The following is an 18,468-nucleotide window of genomic DNA, read 5'->3' on the forward strand; positions in this document are numbered from 1 at the left end:
CCCTTGGCCTTCCCTTCTCGTGGGCTAGTCACATCCCTCAGGTGTTTCCCTTGCTCAACAACCACTTGTGTTGGGTTGTTCTTTCTCTCTGTGTCTGTCTGTCTCTCAGGAGGAGGAGGAGGAGGAGGAGGAGGAGGAGAAGCTCTTCTCAAACCACCCGGGCAAGAGAAGGAAGGAAGCGAATCCTGAGCAGGGAGAGAGGAAGATTCTGCCGAACTGAAGCCTGCTCTCTCTTATCTGTGGATTTGTGGCTTGTGGTTTGGGTGAGCGGCTCAGGAAAAGGCAGAAAAGAGAGGTCTCCTCCCCCCCTCACTCTGCTGCAGTTTCTTCCTGAACTAAGGGAGGGGGAAGAAACTGAAGCGGTTTGTCTGTGAGAACCAAGAACACACAGCCAGGAGTGCTGGGGTGTTTGGCACCAGGCAGCAGGGCTGTGGAAGGCTGCTTTGCCCCCCCCCTCTGTGTGTGTGTTTCCATGCTCCTGTTATCTCCCAAAGGAGGTGAAGGAATCAGCTCCTCTCCACTGTGAAGAAGAGAAGTGATTCAGCAGCTCAGTTCGTCTCCTTCCTTCTTGGAAAGGGAAGGCAGGGCAAAGGGCTGGGTTTGGGTCGGTGCCCTCGACAGCATGGCCCAGAGACCAGGAGCTGCCACTTCAGGCTGCCCACAGACTCAGTAGGACAGCACCCTCCTTCTCCGAAGAGGACGCATCCCTCTGTTTCTCCCTGTGCGACGTCCGGAGCCATGAAGTTCAACGGCTACATGAAGGTGCGCATCGGGGAGGCGGTGGGGCTGCAGCCCACCCGCTGGTCCCTCAGGCACTCGCTCTTCAAGAAGGGGCATCAGCTCCTGGACCCCTACATCACGCTGAGCGTGGACCAGGTGAGGGTGGGGCAGACCAGCACCAAGCAGAAGACCAACACGCCAACCTACAATGAGGAGTTCTGCGCCCCGGTAAACGACGGGCGGCAGCTGGAACTGGCCGTCTTCCACGGCACCCCCATTGGCTACGATGACTTTGTGGCCAATTGCACCGTGCACTTCCATGACCTCCTCCACGGCACCGGGTCCTCGGACAGCTTTGAAGGCTGGGTGAGTCACTGAGCTTCTCCTGGGGCTGTTTGGCACCTAAGGGAGCTTGGCAACTGTGCCCATTTGTAATGTGATGTGTGATGTGTCTACCAGGGCTGGGGGAACCTGTGGCCCTCCAGATGTGGCAGGACTACTAAAACTCCCCTTCTCCCTGGCCATTGGCTGTGCTGGCTATGGATAATGGAAACTGAAGCTAGAAACATCTGGAGGGCCATAGGTTGCCCTATGCACATGTGTATGCTCAATGACTCTCTTCCCTGCTTTGGGGTATTTGATGATTGGGGGGGTGGAATCAAGGCTTTTTCAGGTGTGTGTGTGCACGCGCGTGTGCAAAAAAACTGGTTACCAGGGTAGCTAGAAGCCTGACATCTGGGAACTTAAAAGAACAAATGAATTACCTTGGTGGGCCTGACCACCTTGGCCACCATACAATGGTGGACATTGCTATTGTTTATTACATTTCTTACCCAACTTTCACCATGAGGTTCCAGGAATCATAGAATCATAGAGTTGGAAGGGAACCCGAGGGCCATCTAGTCCAACCCCCTGCAATGCAGGAATCTTAGCTGAAGCATCCAGGACAGATGGCCACCCAACTTCTCCTCGAAAACCCCCAAGGAAGGAGAGTCCACAACCTCCCGAGGGAGTTCGTTCCGCTGCTGAACAGCTCTTACGGTCAGAAAGTTTTTCCCCCTGATGTTTTGTCGGAATCTCCTTTCTTGTAACTTGAAGCCATTGGCTGAAGTCCTACCCTCCAGAGTTTGAGAAAACAAGCTTGGTATTCAGGCGATGGGCATCTACCAGGGAATGTCCGTATCTCAGTGGTAGAGCCTTTGCTGTGCATGCAAAAATTCCCAAGTTCAATTCCAGCATCCCCACATCAGGCTGGGAAAGGCTCCTGCTTGAAGCCCTGGAGATTGAGATGGACCATTGGTCTGAGATGGCCTGAGGCAGCTTCCTGTGTTATTCTGTCCTCCGATCATGTGTCATTTGGAGGTTCATCCTCCTTAAACATGCAAGTACCATCCATACCAACTTACAAAGCCCCATACAGTGTGAGTTTTGGACCAGTGGAGGTCCCTATGAGTCCCAATGGGCAGCAGCCCCCACTGGTTAGTGTACTGGGCTATGCCACTGAGTTTTTCCTTTGGATTACACCATCTTCGGCTGCGGTCTGCTAAATGGCAACATGGGAGGCGGCCTTCTCAGTGGTGGCACCCCAGCTTTAGAACTCCCTACCCTAGCTTGGGCACCTGTCTTTCAGTAACACCTGATGCCAGTATCGTTGTTGTTAGATGAGCTGCTGCTGATTTGCCTGCCTCGGTTTTAGCACCTGCGTGGCGAATTTGAGAGTGTTTGAGTTGTAACCTGCTCTGAAATTGCTCTGAAATTGCTGTGCAGCGAAGAGCACGTAGCAAATGTTTCAAATACACGAATCAAAGAGCCAGTGTGGTGTAGTGGTTAAGAGCGGTGGACTCGTAATCTGGGGAACCGGGTTCGCGTCTCCGCTCCTCCACATGCAGCTGCTGGGTGACCTTGGGCTAGTCACACTTCTCTGAAGTCTCTCAGCCCCACTCACCTCACAGAGTGTTTGTTGTGGAGGAATATTAGCTGCTTTGAGACTCCTTCGGGTAGTGAAAAGCGGGATATCAAATCCAAACTCTTCTTCTTCTTCAATAGCACATTTCGCCATCCTCACCAAAAAGAAGGCAGAACCCTTGACAGGCCTGTTCCCTCAGGACTTTTGTCTGTTTCCACCAAAGCCATGTAACCTAACGGCTATCGCTCCACCTTGTGACAAGGCGTTCCATCAGTTAATTATGTGTTTTCAGAAACCCTTCCTTCGCTCCTTAACCAATCCCAGCCTCTGGTGTTTTTCGGGTGCATCTGGTATCCGACATTTCGCCCAGCCCAGCTTTGGGGCTGGTGCTCTAAATACCCAAAGGTGGTGCCTATCATTCTTGTAATATGTATTTTTCCCCCTGGGTAAGCCAATGTTTATTTCTCCAGGAAAGAGATATGTCTGATTGCTTCTTGGCAGGATCCGCAGGCTTCTTTTTGAACAAAGTCGCACCCAAGTCTATGAGCTACATATTAATGAAAAGAAATTGGAAGAGAAATGAATCAGATGAGTGGGTTTTTCAATCAGAATTCCATTTTCATTGAAATCCGTGCATTTTAATGGATAAAACAAATGGGGCTCATTTAATGGGGGGTGGGGGTGGGGAGGGAGGGAGAAGAGAAAACAGTAAGTTTGAGAGTCACCGAAAGCACAATTTAATATGGTTTTATTCAGCAGTAAATCTCATTGTTTCTACGGGATCTTGCTGCCAGGTAGGTGGGTAAGTGTGTGTGGGATCGCGGTCTTAAAACTTTTCAAAATGATTAGCTAAGTCCTGCGAGTGTCCAAGCAGGATCTATTTTATCCTTTATCCTGTGCATTTCAAAATCTCACACGTTTGCGAAGGTGGAAGATTTGCTGCGCGAAGGCGGCATTTTTTCCCCTGCCAACTATCTTGCACATCTAATGAGAAGGCTAGAGAGAGTGTTTGCAACTCGCAGCCATCGGCAAGAAACGTGGGCCTATTGATTCCCTGCATCAGAAGACATGGGAGTGTTTGGAAATTTCTCAGGAAAGATGCCAGCTATTGAAAACCTTACACTTCAGATGCATTGGCCAGAGGGAGGAAAAAACCCCTCTAAGCTGGCAATCCCCGTTGAGCAGAGAGGCCAGCTCTGAAATACCATTTAACTGTTGCGTGGAAGCGGAGATTGTGCAGGGGCAGTTTGCCACACAGGGGCAAAGGCACGTTGAACGCGTAGACAGCCCTTCTCCTACAGAATTATTAAAGGTACAGCCTCCTTGTAAGGTGGTACCTCAGGTTACATATGCTTCAGGTTACAGACTCGGCTAACCCAGAAATAACGCTTCAGGTTAAGAACTTTGCTTCAGGATAAGAACAGAAATCGTGCTCTGGCGGCGCAGCGGCAGCGGGAGGTCCCATTAGCTAAAGTGGTGCTTCAGGTTAAGATCAGTTTCAGGTTAAGAATGGACCTCCGGAATGAATTAAGTACTTAACTGCAGGTACCACTGGGACACGGGTGGTGCCGTGGGTTAATATATATATATGATTTTTGCAGGGTTATTCTTTATTTTTATTTTTTTGAACACCACATTGCAAAATTCAGAGAAAGTTTGAAACGTACCCGCATTTTGGTTTGTTTTGGGAAGTGTTGATTCAGAACTAGGTTTGCATTGAAAGGAGAGCTGGGCAGAATTGTCCTCCATCTCTAGAGGGAAGCTGTGGGATTCCCCCCCCCCCCGATCTTGTTGGACGCTCTATACTCATCAGCTCCTGCCAATGTAGCTGGCAGTCAGAGATGGTGGGAGTTGTGCTCCAACAACAGCTGGAGGTCCACATGTTCCCCATTCCATAGATAGAGTTGGAAGACACCCCAAGGGACATCTAGTCCAACCCTCTGCAGTGCAGGGATCGCAGCGAGAGAATTCCTTGCCCTGGTTTCCTTATAATCTCCCAAGAAGAGTTTGGATTTGATATCCCGCTTTATCACTACCCGAAGGAGTCTCAAAGCGGCTCACATTCTCCTTTCCCTTCCTCCCCCACAACAAACACTCTGTGAGGTGAGTGGGGCTGAGAGGCTTCAGAGAAGTGTGACTAGCCCAAGGTCACTCAGCAGCTGCATGTGGAGGAGCGGAGACGCGAACCCGGTTCCCCAGATTACGAGTCTACCGCTCTTAACCACTACACCAAACTGGCTCCCAAGTCTTCTGCCGGGGCTGGCTCCTTCATCCTCTTCCTCCATCATTTTTCCCCTGGCACTTAAACATCCCTTGCTTGCAGGCAGCTCCACTGCTGATGGAAGGCAAACTAATACCTCCTCCTTTGCGATGTTCGTTATTTGCCGCGTTTCATAGCTTATTTCGCAGGCCTTTGGACTGTGCCCGTGCAACGGAAACTAACAAGGCTATGTGCTCCCTGCTGAATTCTTCAAATGAGAAGCTGAGCTTACAGGGAAGGTGGCTGAGATATTCCTGAGGGGGCTGGACCACACGGCAGTCCTCCCCACATCCCATAATATACAATGCACCATAATGCCATTGACCTGATTCAGAGATAACAGATAAACTATGGCTTCACCACTGTTCTTGAGGCTTTCAGGCAACGGCTGAGCCTCTTCACTGTGTCCAAACCATCCTCTGCAAACGAGCAGCAACAGGAGTGAGAAGGAGTCAGCTTCAAACATTCCTTCATTGCAGGGGATTGGAATATAGCAGGGCTCAGCAACCTTTTTCAGTCATGGGCCAGTCCACCGTCCCTCAGACCTTGTGGGGGGCCGGACTATATATTTTTTGGGGTGAATGAACAAATTCCTATGCCCCACAAATAACCCAGAGATGCATTTTAAATAAAAGGACACATTCTACTCATGTAAAAACATGCTGATTCCCGGACTGTCTGCAGGCTGGATTTAGAAGGCGATTGGGCCAGATCCGGCCCCCAGGCCTTAGGTTGCATACCCCTGGACTAGATGTCCATTGGGGTACCTTCCAACATCCACAATCCTATGGTACAATCTCTCCCTCTGGGCAGTGGTGTGGATTGGGTCCAGAGGGGAAAGCGAAAGTGAATAGGCCGTGACATAACCAATGCAATTCTGGGCTGCATCAATAAGAGTATAGCATCTAGATCAAGGGAAGTAATAGTACCACTGTATTCCGCTCTGGTCAGACCTCACCTGGAATACTGTGTCCAATTCTGGGCACCACAGTTCAAGAAGGATACTGACAAGCTGGAAGGTGTCCAGAGGAGGGCAACCAAAATGGTCAAAGGCCTGGAAACGATGCCTTATGAGGAACGGCTTAGGGAGCTGGGTATGTTTAGCCTGGAGAAGAGAAGGTTAAGGGGTGACATGATAGCCATGTTCCAATATATAAAAGGATGTCGTATAGAGGAGGGAGAAAGGTTGTTTTCTGCTGCTCCAGAGAAGCAGACACGGAGTAATGGATTCAAACTACAAGAAAGAAGATTCCACCTAAACATTAGGAAGAACTTCCTGACAGTGAGAGCTGTTCGGCAGTGGAATTTGCTGCCAAGGAGTGTGGTGGAGTCTCCTTCTTTGGAGGTCTTTAAGCGGAGGCTTGACAGCCATCTGTCAGGAATGCTTTGATGGTGTTTCCTGCTTGCCAGGGGGTTGGACTGGATGGCCCTTGTGGTCTCTTCCAACTCTAGGATTCTATGATTCTATGAAAACGGCAGCGGTGAAGAGGTCTACCCCAAGAAGCTGGCTGGTAGAAAGGTCAGCCGAGTAAAAGGAAGTTCTTCTTTCTGCTTGCCTGCCTGTCTGCCTGGCTATGTATTTATTTTTCCTTCCAAAAGAGCCCAGGATGTCCAACGACAAATCTGCAAAATGGTACACTGAAAAATAAGAAACATCCAAAACATCTGACATACCCTGACAGCTATTCATTCCAAGATTGCCAGGAAAGGTACGGTACCTTTCCGTTGTAAAATGCCTGGGTATAACTGGAAGGCATTTAAATTCTTCCTGAATGGTCATAATGAGGAGGAGAGATGCCCCTCACCAGGGAGGGCATTTCCCACAAATGGGGAAGATTCTCTCATGTGCCAGCATCAACCAAAATAAAAAATAAAAAATTCCTTCCAGTGGCACCTTAGAGACCAACTAAGTTTGTTCTAAGTTTGCATGCACACGAAAGCTCATACCAAGAACAAACTTAGTTGGTCTCTAAGGTGCTACTGGAAGGAATTTTTTATTTTTTATTTTGTTTTGACTATGGCAGACCAATACGGCTACCTACCTGTAACAGCACCAACCAGGCAGCCCAAAATGCTGTTAGCTTGTGGAACTCTCTCTTGCTGCAAGACTGGAATGGTGATGACTGGCAGCTTAGATGTCTGTGACGGGGAAGGGTTAGACATTCTCCCGGAAGACAGATTTGCTGAAGGCTCTTTGCCATGAAACTAAATTGGATCTTCAGGTTCAAAGGTGAAGTATCAAGTGCTTGTGGGTGACTATGGGGTGGTTGTAACCATCCTTCCTGCCCTGTGAGCTGCCAAAGCATTCTGGCTGTCCATCACTGGAAACAGAACACTGGGCTTGGTGCAATTGGTGTGATCTAGCCAGGCTGTGCATTGTGCTCATACTTATAGATTCTTTCTGAGCCTTTGTCCCTAAAGGAAATGTTGCCAACAGTCCTGCACAGTAAGCAAAGAGTGAGCCATTAAATAATAGCTTTCAAATACAGACGGATGCCAGTAACTTTCAGACACAGGCAGGTCGCTTTGAGAGCTGCGTTATGAAATTTAGAACAGTGTGAAATTCTGAAGGAATTTTTGGGGAAGTGTGAGTTTGTTAGGTTCACCTTTAAATGCGAACTTAATCAAATTTCTCCTGTACTCAGATGAATATTGCGAGGATAGAACACTATGCCTTGACCAAGCCTTGGAAAAGGAGGCTCATGTTCGGCGGCTTCCTTTTTTCATGGCAGTCCTGCAGGCCAGGGAGATAGGAACACATTTATTGGGTTGTTTCAGGGTGGTTGGACCTGGGGTTTTGCCTCCCCTGAATCTGCCTTAGCTGTTTCAGGGGAGGAGAGAGAGCCTGTGGTTTTTGTGCTAGGCCATCTGTAGTTCCACTTGTGATCTTGCTTCTTGTGGCAGGTATTAGACAAAGGTAAACAAAACTCTCGGCCTCCCTCTGAGCCTCTCCGTCCATTATGCAATGTGGGTGGAGTTTGTTTGAACGTATTCGTTTCAGCTGAACAAATGAGGTTTTGCCCACACGTGACCCATAGAGAGAGCCACGCTCCATGGGGAGATGTCGATCGGCTGGTTCTGTAGCAAGAGCGGGATCTTAAGAGGAACGACTTTCGTCCTTAATGTTGCATCACGGACCGAGTTCATTGGTTTCATTTCTGATCTTTTTTGTGTGGGTGGGTGGGTGGGATTCAATCACATGCAGGCAAATTCAGGTTGCACGATTAAAGCAAATTTGGTACTGATGCAGGACAAACCCGTTCTCTCCCCCACCCACCCACTGAACTTTTTTTGCAGTAAGGTTTATGACGGGGGAACACACTGGAAAGTGTGGGGTGGAAATTTACCGATGCGACATTGTATATAACCTCTCTGCAACCAAATCAAGGTCAAGGCACGATAATCAGGTTGCCTGGAAGTGATCAGTGTTGCAACACTGCAGCTTCCTGATTGGCCCTTGCATGGAGGAGCTCGGTGCGCATGTGTTGGCACATACGTGGCATCTCTTCACATGGCAGTTGGATATGTGACTGGCATGGGCATAGCGAGTACACATGTGTCACTAGGGTCAGGGACAGGGACAAATCTGTCCATTTCAGCTCCTCGTTTTTTCCATTCTTGACTTCAGCTCTTCTCATTTCCCCATTTGCAAATATGCGCATGCGTGTGTCCTCACGAAAATTCACCAGCATTTTAGCGTGAATTTGCCTTAACCAGGGACGGATACCCCTGCTTGTTTCGCTTGCCAATCCCTGCCAAATCCCCACCAAGCCCCACTCCCCAAAGCCCCCATCATTCAGCCCGGACACTGAGATCCAGCGCCGAGGGCCTTCTGGCGGTTCCCTCACTGCGAGAAGCAAAACTACTGGGAACCAGGCAGAGGGCCTTCTCGGTAGTGGTGCCCGCCCTGTGGAACGCCCTCCCGTCAGAAGTCAAGGGAATAAACAACTACCTGACATTCAGAAAATACCTAAAGGCAGCCCTGTTTAGGGAAGTTTTTAATTTGTATTTTGGTATTTGTTGGAGGCCGCCCAGAGTGGCTGGGGAGACCCGGCCAGATGGGCGGGGTATAAATAATAAATTATTATTATTATTATTATTATTATTATTATTATGGCAGGGCCATAGCTCAGCAGAAGGGCACATATCAGGAATCACAAGACAGAGGTACCAGTAGGAGAACACTTCAGTCTCCCAGGATAAGATCGCAAAGTAGCTGTCCTACTACAAAGAAATTTCAGAAATAGACTGGAAAGAGAAGTTGCTGAATTGCAACTAATTACCAAACTTAAAACCATGGAGAAACCTGGTCTGAACAAAGACATAGGATTCTTATCTCATTATACATGACAAAGCTATCTTTAGCCATCTCACCCCTTGCCTTTCCCTGGAAGACCAATTGCAGTCGTTAACAGTCGTCAACAGGTTTTCCACACCCATCACCCAATCCCCCATTCCCACCACCCTTCTGAGTAATACCCCTCCCCACTCTCTCACTATATATAAGGGTCTGGTGACTTCTGTTTCAGTGTATCTGAAGAAGTGTGCATGCACACGAAAGCTCATACCAAGAACAAACTTAGTTGGTCTCTAAGGTGCTACTGGAAGGAATTTTTTATTTTGTTTAGACTCCAGCTGAGATAATGATTGTCAAAGGCTCCTTAGAAGAGGAACGCCTTTAAGTGGCACCTGACTGATTTGTAGTGGCAGGGAGTTCCAAAGGGTGTCACATTAAAGCTCCAGTTCTGACACCATGAGGAACATAGCTCCAGATAGGCTGGTATCTGCAGCATATGCGGATCAATGCAGCGATCGATTAGGAATGTAGGGGATGAGGTGATCTCTTAGATATCTTTGTCTCAAGCTAATTGACAGCCAATGGCCTGGCTGTATAAAGCAAGTTCCTTCTACTTTGGGCTTGCTTCCTTCCAGAACTGAGGCCTTGCCACGTCAGTGACTCATGCAAAAATGCAGGGAGTGGGCTCTTCCGAGGAACAGGTAGTTCTGTTGTTGCACATGCCTCTCATTCGATAGTCCCCCACCCCAGAAAGAAGCAGGAGTAGATGTGGCCTCAAGCCTGGCTCTCCCTGGGAAGGGCTCCATTGTCTCCAGTCACCTGTCCCCTCCCAGACACAACCCACTGGAAATTCCACGAGGCACAACCACAAGGACTTAAGAAGTCTCTCAAGCCTTCGCCCCAGATCCTTTGCTTTCTTTCCAAAACAAAACCAAAGCAGCAACGAGGCAGTAAGGAAGCAGACATCTGTAATTACATCGCAACCTCTCGCCTTGGTGCCAGAGGGGCATGTCAGATTAGCACAGCTGTTTTGACATATTTTGGCAGAGGTATTCGTGCGCAGCAGGTGCAGAGCAAAGTGTGCTTGGGCTGCGTTGCACGCTTAAAAAAAAAAACCACTTTGGTTTTTCAGATTAAATTTTTACAGTCCCGTATCCAACATACATTCGGATCCGGGAGGCGCTGTTGTCTAAACCACTGAGCCTCTTGGGCTTGCCAATCAGAAGGTCGCCGGTTTGAATCCCCGCAACGGGGTGAGCTCCCGTTGCTCGGTCCCAGCTCCTGCCAACCTAGCAGTTCGAAAGCACGCCAAAAAGTGCAAGTAGATAAATAGGTACCACTCCGGTGGGAAGGTAAATGGTGCTTCCGTGCGCTGCTCTGGCTTTGCCAGAAGCGGCTTAGTCATGCTGGCCACGTGATCTGGAAAAACTGTCTGTGGAAGTGGACAAACGCCGGCTCCCTCGGCCTGTAAAGCGAGATGAGTGCCGCAACCCCAGAGTCGTCCACAACTGGACTTAACTGTCAGGGGTCCCTTTACCTTTACCTTTAACTTCCAAGCAGCTCAAGGCAGTGTACATGGTTTTCTCCTCCTCCCCATTTCTCCCTCACAACAACCTTGTGAGGTAGATTAAGCTAAGAGATGGTGACTGACTCCAAGCCCACCCAGTGAGCTTCATGGCTGAGAGGGGATTCGAACCCTGGTCTCCTGAATCCTAGTCCAACACTCTAACCACTTGACCATACTGTTGCTAGATGGTGTCTTCATGTTTTTTTGTTTTTGTTTTTTTAAGAAACCGGTGTTGAAAAGTGGGGCATTTAGAAGTCAGTAGATGATAAAGGAGCCATTTTGGGGCTGTTTCACCGACTTCATGCTTCTGAAGCTGGTGTATCTGACACCTCAGGGTGTTCGGCGACTGTTTTCCACAGGAACTGAGCTCCGTGCAGCAAAGCGCCCCTGTGGCCCGTTGAGAAACCCACACTGCAGACGCGTGTGGGTGTTTCTCGCGCCTCGCAAACTTCTGAGATCTTTCCATTTCTCGGCTCTTAATTTTTCCGGTCGGTCATTAGTTTCTTGCACTATTTACCACACAGCTATTTATAGCGGACGCTGCCTTGTGCGGTGCTTCAGCCGGCTGCGCTCGAGAGCAATCTCTGGCAGAAAGAAAGTGCGTGGTGAGGGGGGAGGAAGTCACTTGCAACGGATGAGGCCTAAACCTGCACAGCACCTTTTCCAAGGGCTGGATTCTCCCCACTCTGGCCCCTATGTGTGGAGGTGGGCATGTGTACTTATTTTTATTATGATTAAATTTATTAAATTTGTATACCGCCCTTCATCCAGAGATCGCAAGGCATTTCGCAGAACAAAATACAAGATAAAACACAAGTAAATGATTGAACCAAAACAATAACCCCACCTCTGACATTGCCAGGCATTCGCGTGGGGGCACAAAGTTGGAGCACAGCACACAGTGGAACTGTGGAACTCCCTGCCACAGGAGTCAGTGATGACCCCCAACTTGTTGTTATTGTTGTTGTTCAGTCGCTCAGTCATGTCCGATTCTTCGTGACCCCATGGACCAGAGCACGCCAGGCACCCCTATCTTCCACTGCCTCTCGCAGTTTGGCCAAACTCATGCCAGTCGCTTCGAGAACACTGTCCAACCATCTCATCCTCTGCCGTCCCCTTCTCCTTGTGCCCTCCATCTTTCCCAACATCAGGGTCTTTTCCAGGGAGTCTTCTCTTCTCATGAGGTGGCCAAAATACTGGAGCCTCAACTTCAGGATCTATCCTTCCAGTGAGCACTGAGGGCTGATTTCTTTAAGAATGTATAGGTTTGATCTTTTTGCAGTCCATGGGACTCTCAAGAGTCTCCTCCAGCCCCATAATTCAAAAGCATCAATTCTTTGGCAATCAGCCTTCTTTATGGTCCAGCTCTCACTTCCATACATCACTACTCGGAAAGCTTTAACTATACGGACCTTTGTCGGCAAGGTGATGTCTTTGCTTTTTAAGATGCTGTCTAGGTTTGTCATTGCTTTCCTCCCAAGAAGCAGGCGTCTTCTAATTTCGTGACTGCTGTCACCATCTGCAGTGGTCATGGAACCCAAGAAAGTGAAATCTCTCACTGCCTCCATTTCTTCCTCTTCTATTTGCCAGGAGGTGATGGGACCAGTGGCCATGATCTTAGTTTTTTTATGTTGAGCTTCAGATGGCTTCAAAGGAGAATTGGGCCAATTCATGGAGGAGAATGCTATCCACAGCTGCTATTAATGATTGCATTTCTATTCCACCTTCCCCTCAATGAGCTCAAAGTGGCGTACATGGTTCTCCGCTTCCTCATTTAATCCCGACAAAAGCCCTGTGTGGTAGGTTAGACTGAGTGGAAGTGACTGGCCCAGGGTCACCCAGCGAGCTCCATGGAAGAGCGGGAAACTTAACCCTGGTCTACTCTGCATGTGCCTTGATATGTCTTAATATTGTGGTGTCATCCCAGGCCTGGCTCAAGAAATATTACCGCACGAGGCAAAGGATGAGATCCCTTCTAGGTATAAAAGCTCAACTGGCCTGACAACTGAAACTTCAAGACTGGTGACAGGATGGAATATTTCTGGTCAACCTCAGACATTGCTCAGTATCTTTGAAGCTTCCCCTTATATAGACACTCAAGAGATCGCTCTCTGAAACCTTTGTTCACACAAGCAAGCAGATATACCTGGGCAGAAATGGTTTGGTTTCCTTGGAGTGACAATAATAGCTTCATAACATAGAGAATGGCCCTCTAAGTACTGGCTACCCAAAATAATAATGATGATGATGATGATGATGATGATGATGATGATATCGTAATCATAATAAAAATCAGGAAAAAGGAGTTAGATAAAATCACTATAAATTGTTGTGGCAATTCAGAGGTATAATGTGAAATCAAGCTGGATTCAAGTTTGTTGGTGTCTGTGGCCAGGGGCGTAGCAAGGTAAATTGGTACCCCGGGGCAAAAAAAAATTTGTCGCCCCCCCCCCCGAGGCATGGGAAGGTCAGGTGGTACCCAGTGCAGAAAAATTCTTGTCAACCCCCCCATTGATTCCCCCCCAAAATAGTTTTACGTTATTTCATATTTTCTTACAAAGGAATAATAACAAGTAATTATACTACTTGTAACTGTGGTTCCAATTCTTCTTCTTGCTGTGCATAACTTTATAAACCTTTATCCAGAGGCGTAGGAAGGTCAGGTGGTACCCAGTGCGGAAAAATTCTTGTCAACCCCCCCCCATTGATTCCCCCCCCCCGGCAAAAATGGTTTTACATTATTTCATATTTTCTTACAAAGGAATAATAACAAGTAATAATAATAAAAAACTTTTATTTATATCCCACCCTCCCCAGCCAAAGTCGGGCTCAGGGTGGCTAACATCAGATACATAACATTGGTATAAAATCAAACAATAATTAAATTACCTCCTAAAAACATCTCAAAATCAAATTAAAGTCTAATTAGATGGCTTTCCACAGGGTTAGGTTTGGGAACAGTAAGTGTTCTCTGAACTGAAATTTCAGCCTTCGTGACATAGGAAAACAGCCAAGTGAACAGCTATTTTGGTGGAGGAGGGTCAAGATATTAACCGATATGCATGAAATTTAATATATAGCCAAAGATAAGACCTTTGGAGCAGGCATTTAAAAAAAAATTCAAAAAAAATTCATTCCCCCCCCCCAAAAAAATTGTTCCTTGGTAATTTGTCACCCCCTCCATTATGGAAACCGGGGCAGCCCACCCCCACCCCCCTTGCTACGCCCCTGTCTCTGGCAACGTCTCTCTCTTTGTTGTTGTTCAGTCGTTCAGTCGTGTCCGACTCTTCGTGACCCCATGTACCAGAGCACGCCAGGCATGCCTATCCTCCACAGCCTCCCGCAGTTTGGCCAAACTCATACCAGTCGCTTCAAGAACACTGTCCAACCATCTCATCCTCTGTCGTCCCCTTCTCCTTGTGCCCTCCATCTTTCCCAACATCAGGGTCTTTTCCAGGGAGTCTTCCCTTCTCATGAGGTGGCCAAAGTACTGGAGCCTCAACTTCAGCACCTGTCCTTCTAGTGAGCACTTAGGGCTGATTTCTTTAAGAATCTCCTCCATCATGGGTATTGGGCTTATACTATGGATGGATGTTCCATATTCTTTTTTTATCAGTACTATGGCTTGTCACAGCCTTTGCTAGAACAAGAAGTTTCAAAGGAAGAATTCAGCTGCGGAGTGGCTTCACCAAGGAGTCACCCTGTTGAAACCTCAGCTTTTAAACTGCAGCGCCAGGAGAAACCACAAGCGTCTCAGGTCAAGCTCTTGGGTGCTATTTCCTTGTTCCTTTATCGGGAATGTCCTAATAATAATACAACAGGTTTACTAAGTGCTTCATATTATAATGACACTGTACGGTAGACCAAACATTACCTTCCCATTAAAGGTAGAACGCTCCGTGTTGCTGTCTGAAGTTGTGCGATTTGGTGAAGGTTACCTTATGAGCTCTCAGTTGAATTGAAATTTAAACCAGGAATCTCTTGCACAACCATTTGCCCGTTCTAGCTGCTACGCCTGCTCTGCATATTTCAAATACTTATTTTCTTTCTGTAAGGCTTATACAAAGACATTTGAGCACTCCTTTCTACAAAAGCTTACGACGGAAGGGAAACACCCAGGATTACTTTGCTTTGTGATTGCCCATGGTTTCTGTATGGTAACTTATATAAAATACTTCCTGCATTCCACTTCCTACATTCACTTGAAAGGGAATTTGTTGTTGTTGTTTAGTCGTTTAGTCGTGTCCGACTCTTCGTGACCCCATGGACCAGAGCATACCAGGCACTCCTGTCTTCCACTGCCTCCCGCAGTTTGGTCAGACTCATGTTGGTAGCTTCGAGAACACTGTCCAACCATCTCATCCTCTGTCGCCCCCTTTTCCTTGTGCCCTCCATCTTTCCCAGCATCAGGGTCTTTTCCAGGGAGTCTTCTCTTCTCATGAGGTGGCCAAAGTATTGGAGCCTCAGCTTCGGGGCCAAATAGAGCAGTGATTTCGGAAGAAGGGCCATCTCTGTGACAAATGGGAATATTTGGATAAGCTGGGGAATTTCCAGAGTCGACAAAATCTAGGCCAGATACAATATGAGCTGGAAACTTTTTCTTTGCTATTGTTCTCACAATGGGTGTTGTTGACACATAATGCTAAAAACAGATTTCTCGCTTCTGTAAATTGAAACAGCCAATTTGATGCGAAGTCCGACCCACCTTTTTTTGGATAATACACACAAAGAGATGTTTTCTAGATCCATGTGTGCTTCAGCATCCTTTGGGGCAGGGGAAGAGAACGCATTGCACCTCTGCATCAAGGCCTTTCTTCCTGGGATTCCCAACTGCAAAGGATGAAACACCACCTGTGCCACCATGGTGTGGCAGGACAAGGTGGTTTGTAAATCTCCTCCTGAGCTTTTAGGTGGGGCTGGCCCACCCATGAGGCAAGGTGAGGTGGCTGCCTCAGGTGGCAGGATCCACAGAAACAGCAGGCCTGGGCTCCAAGGAATGCATTGCCGTCTTCTTCTTCTTTTTCTCCTCCTCCTCCTCCTCCTCCTCCTCCTCCTCCTCCTCCTCCTTCTTCTTCTTCTTCTTCTTCTTTGTCACAGCTGTGGCACAATCCCTGCCTCCTTGACAGCCCCTGCCATGCTGTGTCTACAGTGGTCTTATGGTGAATAGGAGGTGCTGCTGGTCTCCTCCCACCAGCGATCGGACGCCTGGGGCAGGGCGCATGCCCTGCGCCCAGGGGAGGGACTCAGCTGCCCTACAGCTGAGGGGGAGGCAGCGGGAGGACCGTTTGGGGCAGTGCGGAGCCTGTGGGTGCCCAAGCCACTGTGCCACTCCCAGGAGAGACACATAGCTCAGGCGTGCTGCAGGCCCCGCAGTGAGTGCCGGCTAGCATTTTGTCACCGCCCTTAGTTGTGACACCCGGGGCGGCCCGCCCCCATCTCACCCCCCTTCCTCCACTCCTGCCTCCCACCCCAGGAAGAAAGTGGCAGGGGCTGCTCTCTGGGGGTCTCCTGGGCTTTGTGCCCACCTGGCATGATTCTGAGCAGGCCACTCCCCCCCAACACCCCCAGTTACAGCCTCTGATTCCCACTTCAACTATCGTGTAAGAAGAGAAGAAGAGTTTAGATTTGATATCCCGCTTTATCACTACCCGAAGGAGTCTCAAAGCGGCTAACATTCTCCTTCCCCTTCCTACCCCACAACAAACACTCTGTGAGGTGAGTGGGGCTGAGACTTCAGAGAACTGTGACCAGCCCAAGGTCACCCAGCAGCTGCATGTGGAAGAGCGGAGACGCGAACCCAGTTCACCAGGTTACAAGTCTACCAAAATCCCCCCTAGGTGGATCACTGCGATCAGCCCCCCGCCAGGAAGAAGAAGAAGAGTTTGGATTTGATATTATCAGTTTCATAATTTTAAATCTGGCAATATATCGTGAATCCTGATGTGTGTGTGTGTGTGTGCTATGCAAACAACACAAGGGGGGGACTGGACAGTGAAGCCAGCCAATGCTTCTCTCGATTCCTGCAGCCTCTATTAACTTTGCCAGCTCAGCTGCTCCTTACCTCCTGTGGGAAGCAGCGAATCACAAGCACAGGCACCAGCAAAAATCACGATGCAGGGGCGAAAACATGAAGCCAGCCGTTGCCTCCACAGAGCTCCATCCTTATTTCAGACATTGTGATATATCAGTGCATTGTGATATATCACGATGTTGAAAAGACAGATATTGCCCAGGGGTGTGGAGTGATCACAGCTATATGTAACATGGAGCCTGGCCTGGCCTGGCCTCCTGCCCTCAGGTGTGCTGTGCTGTTCGTTTCCTCGTTTCGAAGTGAATTTCAACTGCTTTTTGTATGTGGAATTGGGGAACCTGCCATCTTGTCCTTTGCCTCGGGCAGCAAAATGCCTTGTGTCTGGCCCTGTGCAAATAACCTGCGATTGGAATAGTTCTGCATCATGCAACCCTCGGCCTTTGCTAAGAATCTGGCACCTCTGCAAGCGTTCACCTGCATGCAGGCGAAGTCACTTTTTGCACCCTGCAATGCACTCCATGAATCCTGCTTGGGACATGATGATGATAATGATAATTTATTGTTTATACCCGCCCATCTGCCTGGGTTTCCCCAGCCACTCTGGGCGGATCCCAACAGAATATCAAAAACACGATAAAACACCAAACATTAAAAACTTCCCTAAACAGAGCTGCCTTCAGATGTCTTCTAAAATCAGATAGTTGTTTATTTCTTTGGCATCTGATGGGAGGGCATTCTACAGGATGGGTGCCACCACCGAGAGGGCCCTCTGCCTGGTTCCCTGTAACCTCACTTCTCGCAGTGAGGGAACTGCCAGAAGGCCCTCGGAGCTGGACCTCAGTGTCCGGGCAAAATGATGGGGGTGGAGACGCTCCTTCAGGTATACAGGGCCAAGGCCATTTAGGGCTTTAAAGGTCAACACCAACACATGATCGGTCACAATGGCAGCTTGCTTGCAGGACAACAGAAACGGCTTGATGATATATGAAAGATGCAACTTAATGACACCATGTCATGTGCCTCAGAAACTTGAGCTCTAAACAGGGTCAAGTTCAATGTGCTATCATTCATCCATAAAGTCCTGAACAACTTGGGGTGCTTCTGTCTGCAATATTGCCTTAACCTATTTTTGTCCTCTCAACCACTTCGATCTGTGGAACTGGCACTGTTACAAGTGCCACAAAATGTTCATTCTGCACTGGTAAGAAATAAATCTTTGGAACTCCCTGCCTATTGATATCAGGCAGGTGCCTTCACTGTACTCTTTTCAGCAAGGGCTGAAAACATTTTTGTTCATACAAGATACGGAGAACGTTGACACGTGTTTTAATCTGTTTATCACTTTTTAAAAAAAATATATTTTAAATACGTAGATGTTTTAAACCAGGGGTCAGCAAACTTTTTCGGCAGGGGGCCGGTGCACTGTCCCTCAGACCTTTGGGGGGCCGGACTATATTTTGAAGGGGAAAAAAGGAACGAATTCCTATGCCCCAGAAATAACCCAGAGATGCATTTTAAATAAAAGCACACATTCTACTCATGTAAAAACACACTGATTCTCAGACCGTCTGTGGGCGGGATTTAGAAGTCGATTGGGCCGGATCCGACCCCTGGGCCTTAGTTTGCCTACCCATGTTTTAAACTGCTTTTACCAATAATTTCATTGCTTTTTTATTTTTTGTAAACC

At 48.2% G+C, this 18,468-nt stretch overlaps 1 protein-coding gene across 1 annotated transcript in view; it reads left to right on the forward strand.

Moving 5' to 3' along the window:
- Positions 1 to 528: 528 nt before the first annotated feature.
- Positions 529 to 18,468, forward strand: part of PRKCH (protein kinase C eta) — a 94,015-nt gene continuing 76,075 nt past the window's right edge. The window contains exon 1 of the mRNA XM_033173987.1: positions 529 to 1,086. Coding sequence (XP_033029878.1) covers positions 739 to 1,086 — 348 coding nt within the window. The 5' untranslated portion in view covers positions 529 to 738. The remainder of the gene's footprint in view (positions 1,087 to 18,468) is intronic.

The sequence above is a fragment of the Lacerta agilis genome, chromosome 1 (assembly GCF_009819535.1).
Source record: "Lacerta agilis isolate rLacAgi1 chromosome 1, rLacAgi1.pri, whole genome shotgun sequence".
Lineage (NCBI taxonomy): Eukaryota > Metazoa > Chordata > Lepidosauria > Squamata > Lacertidae > Lacerta > Lacerta agilis.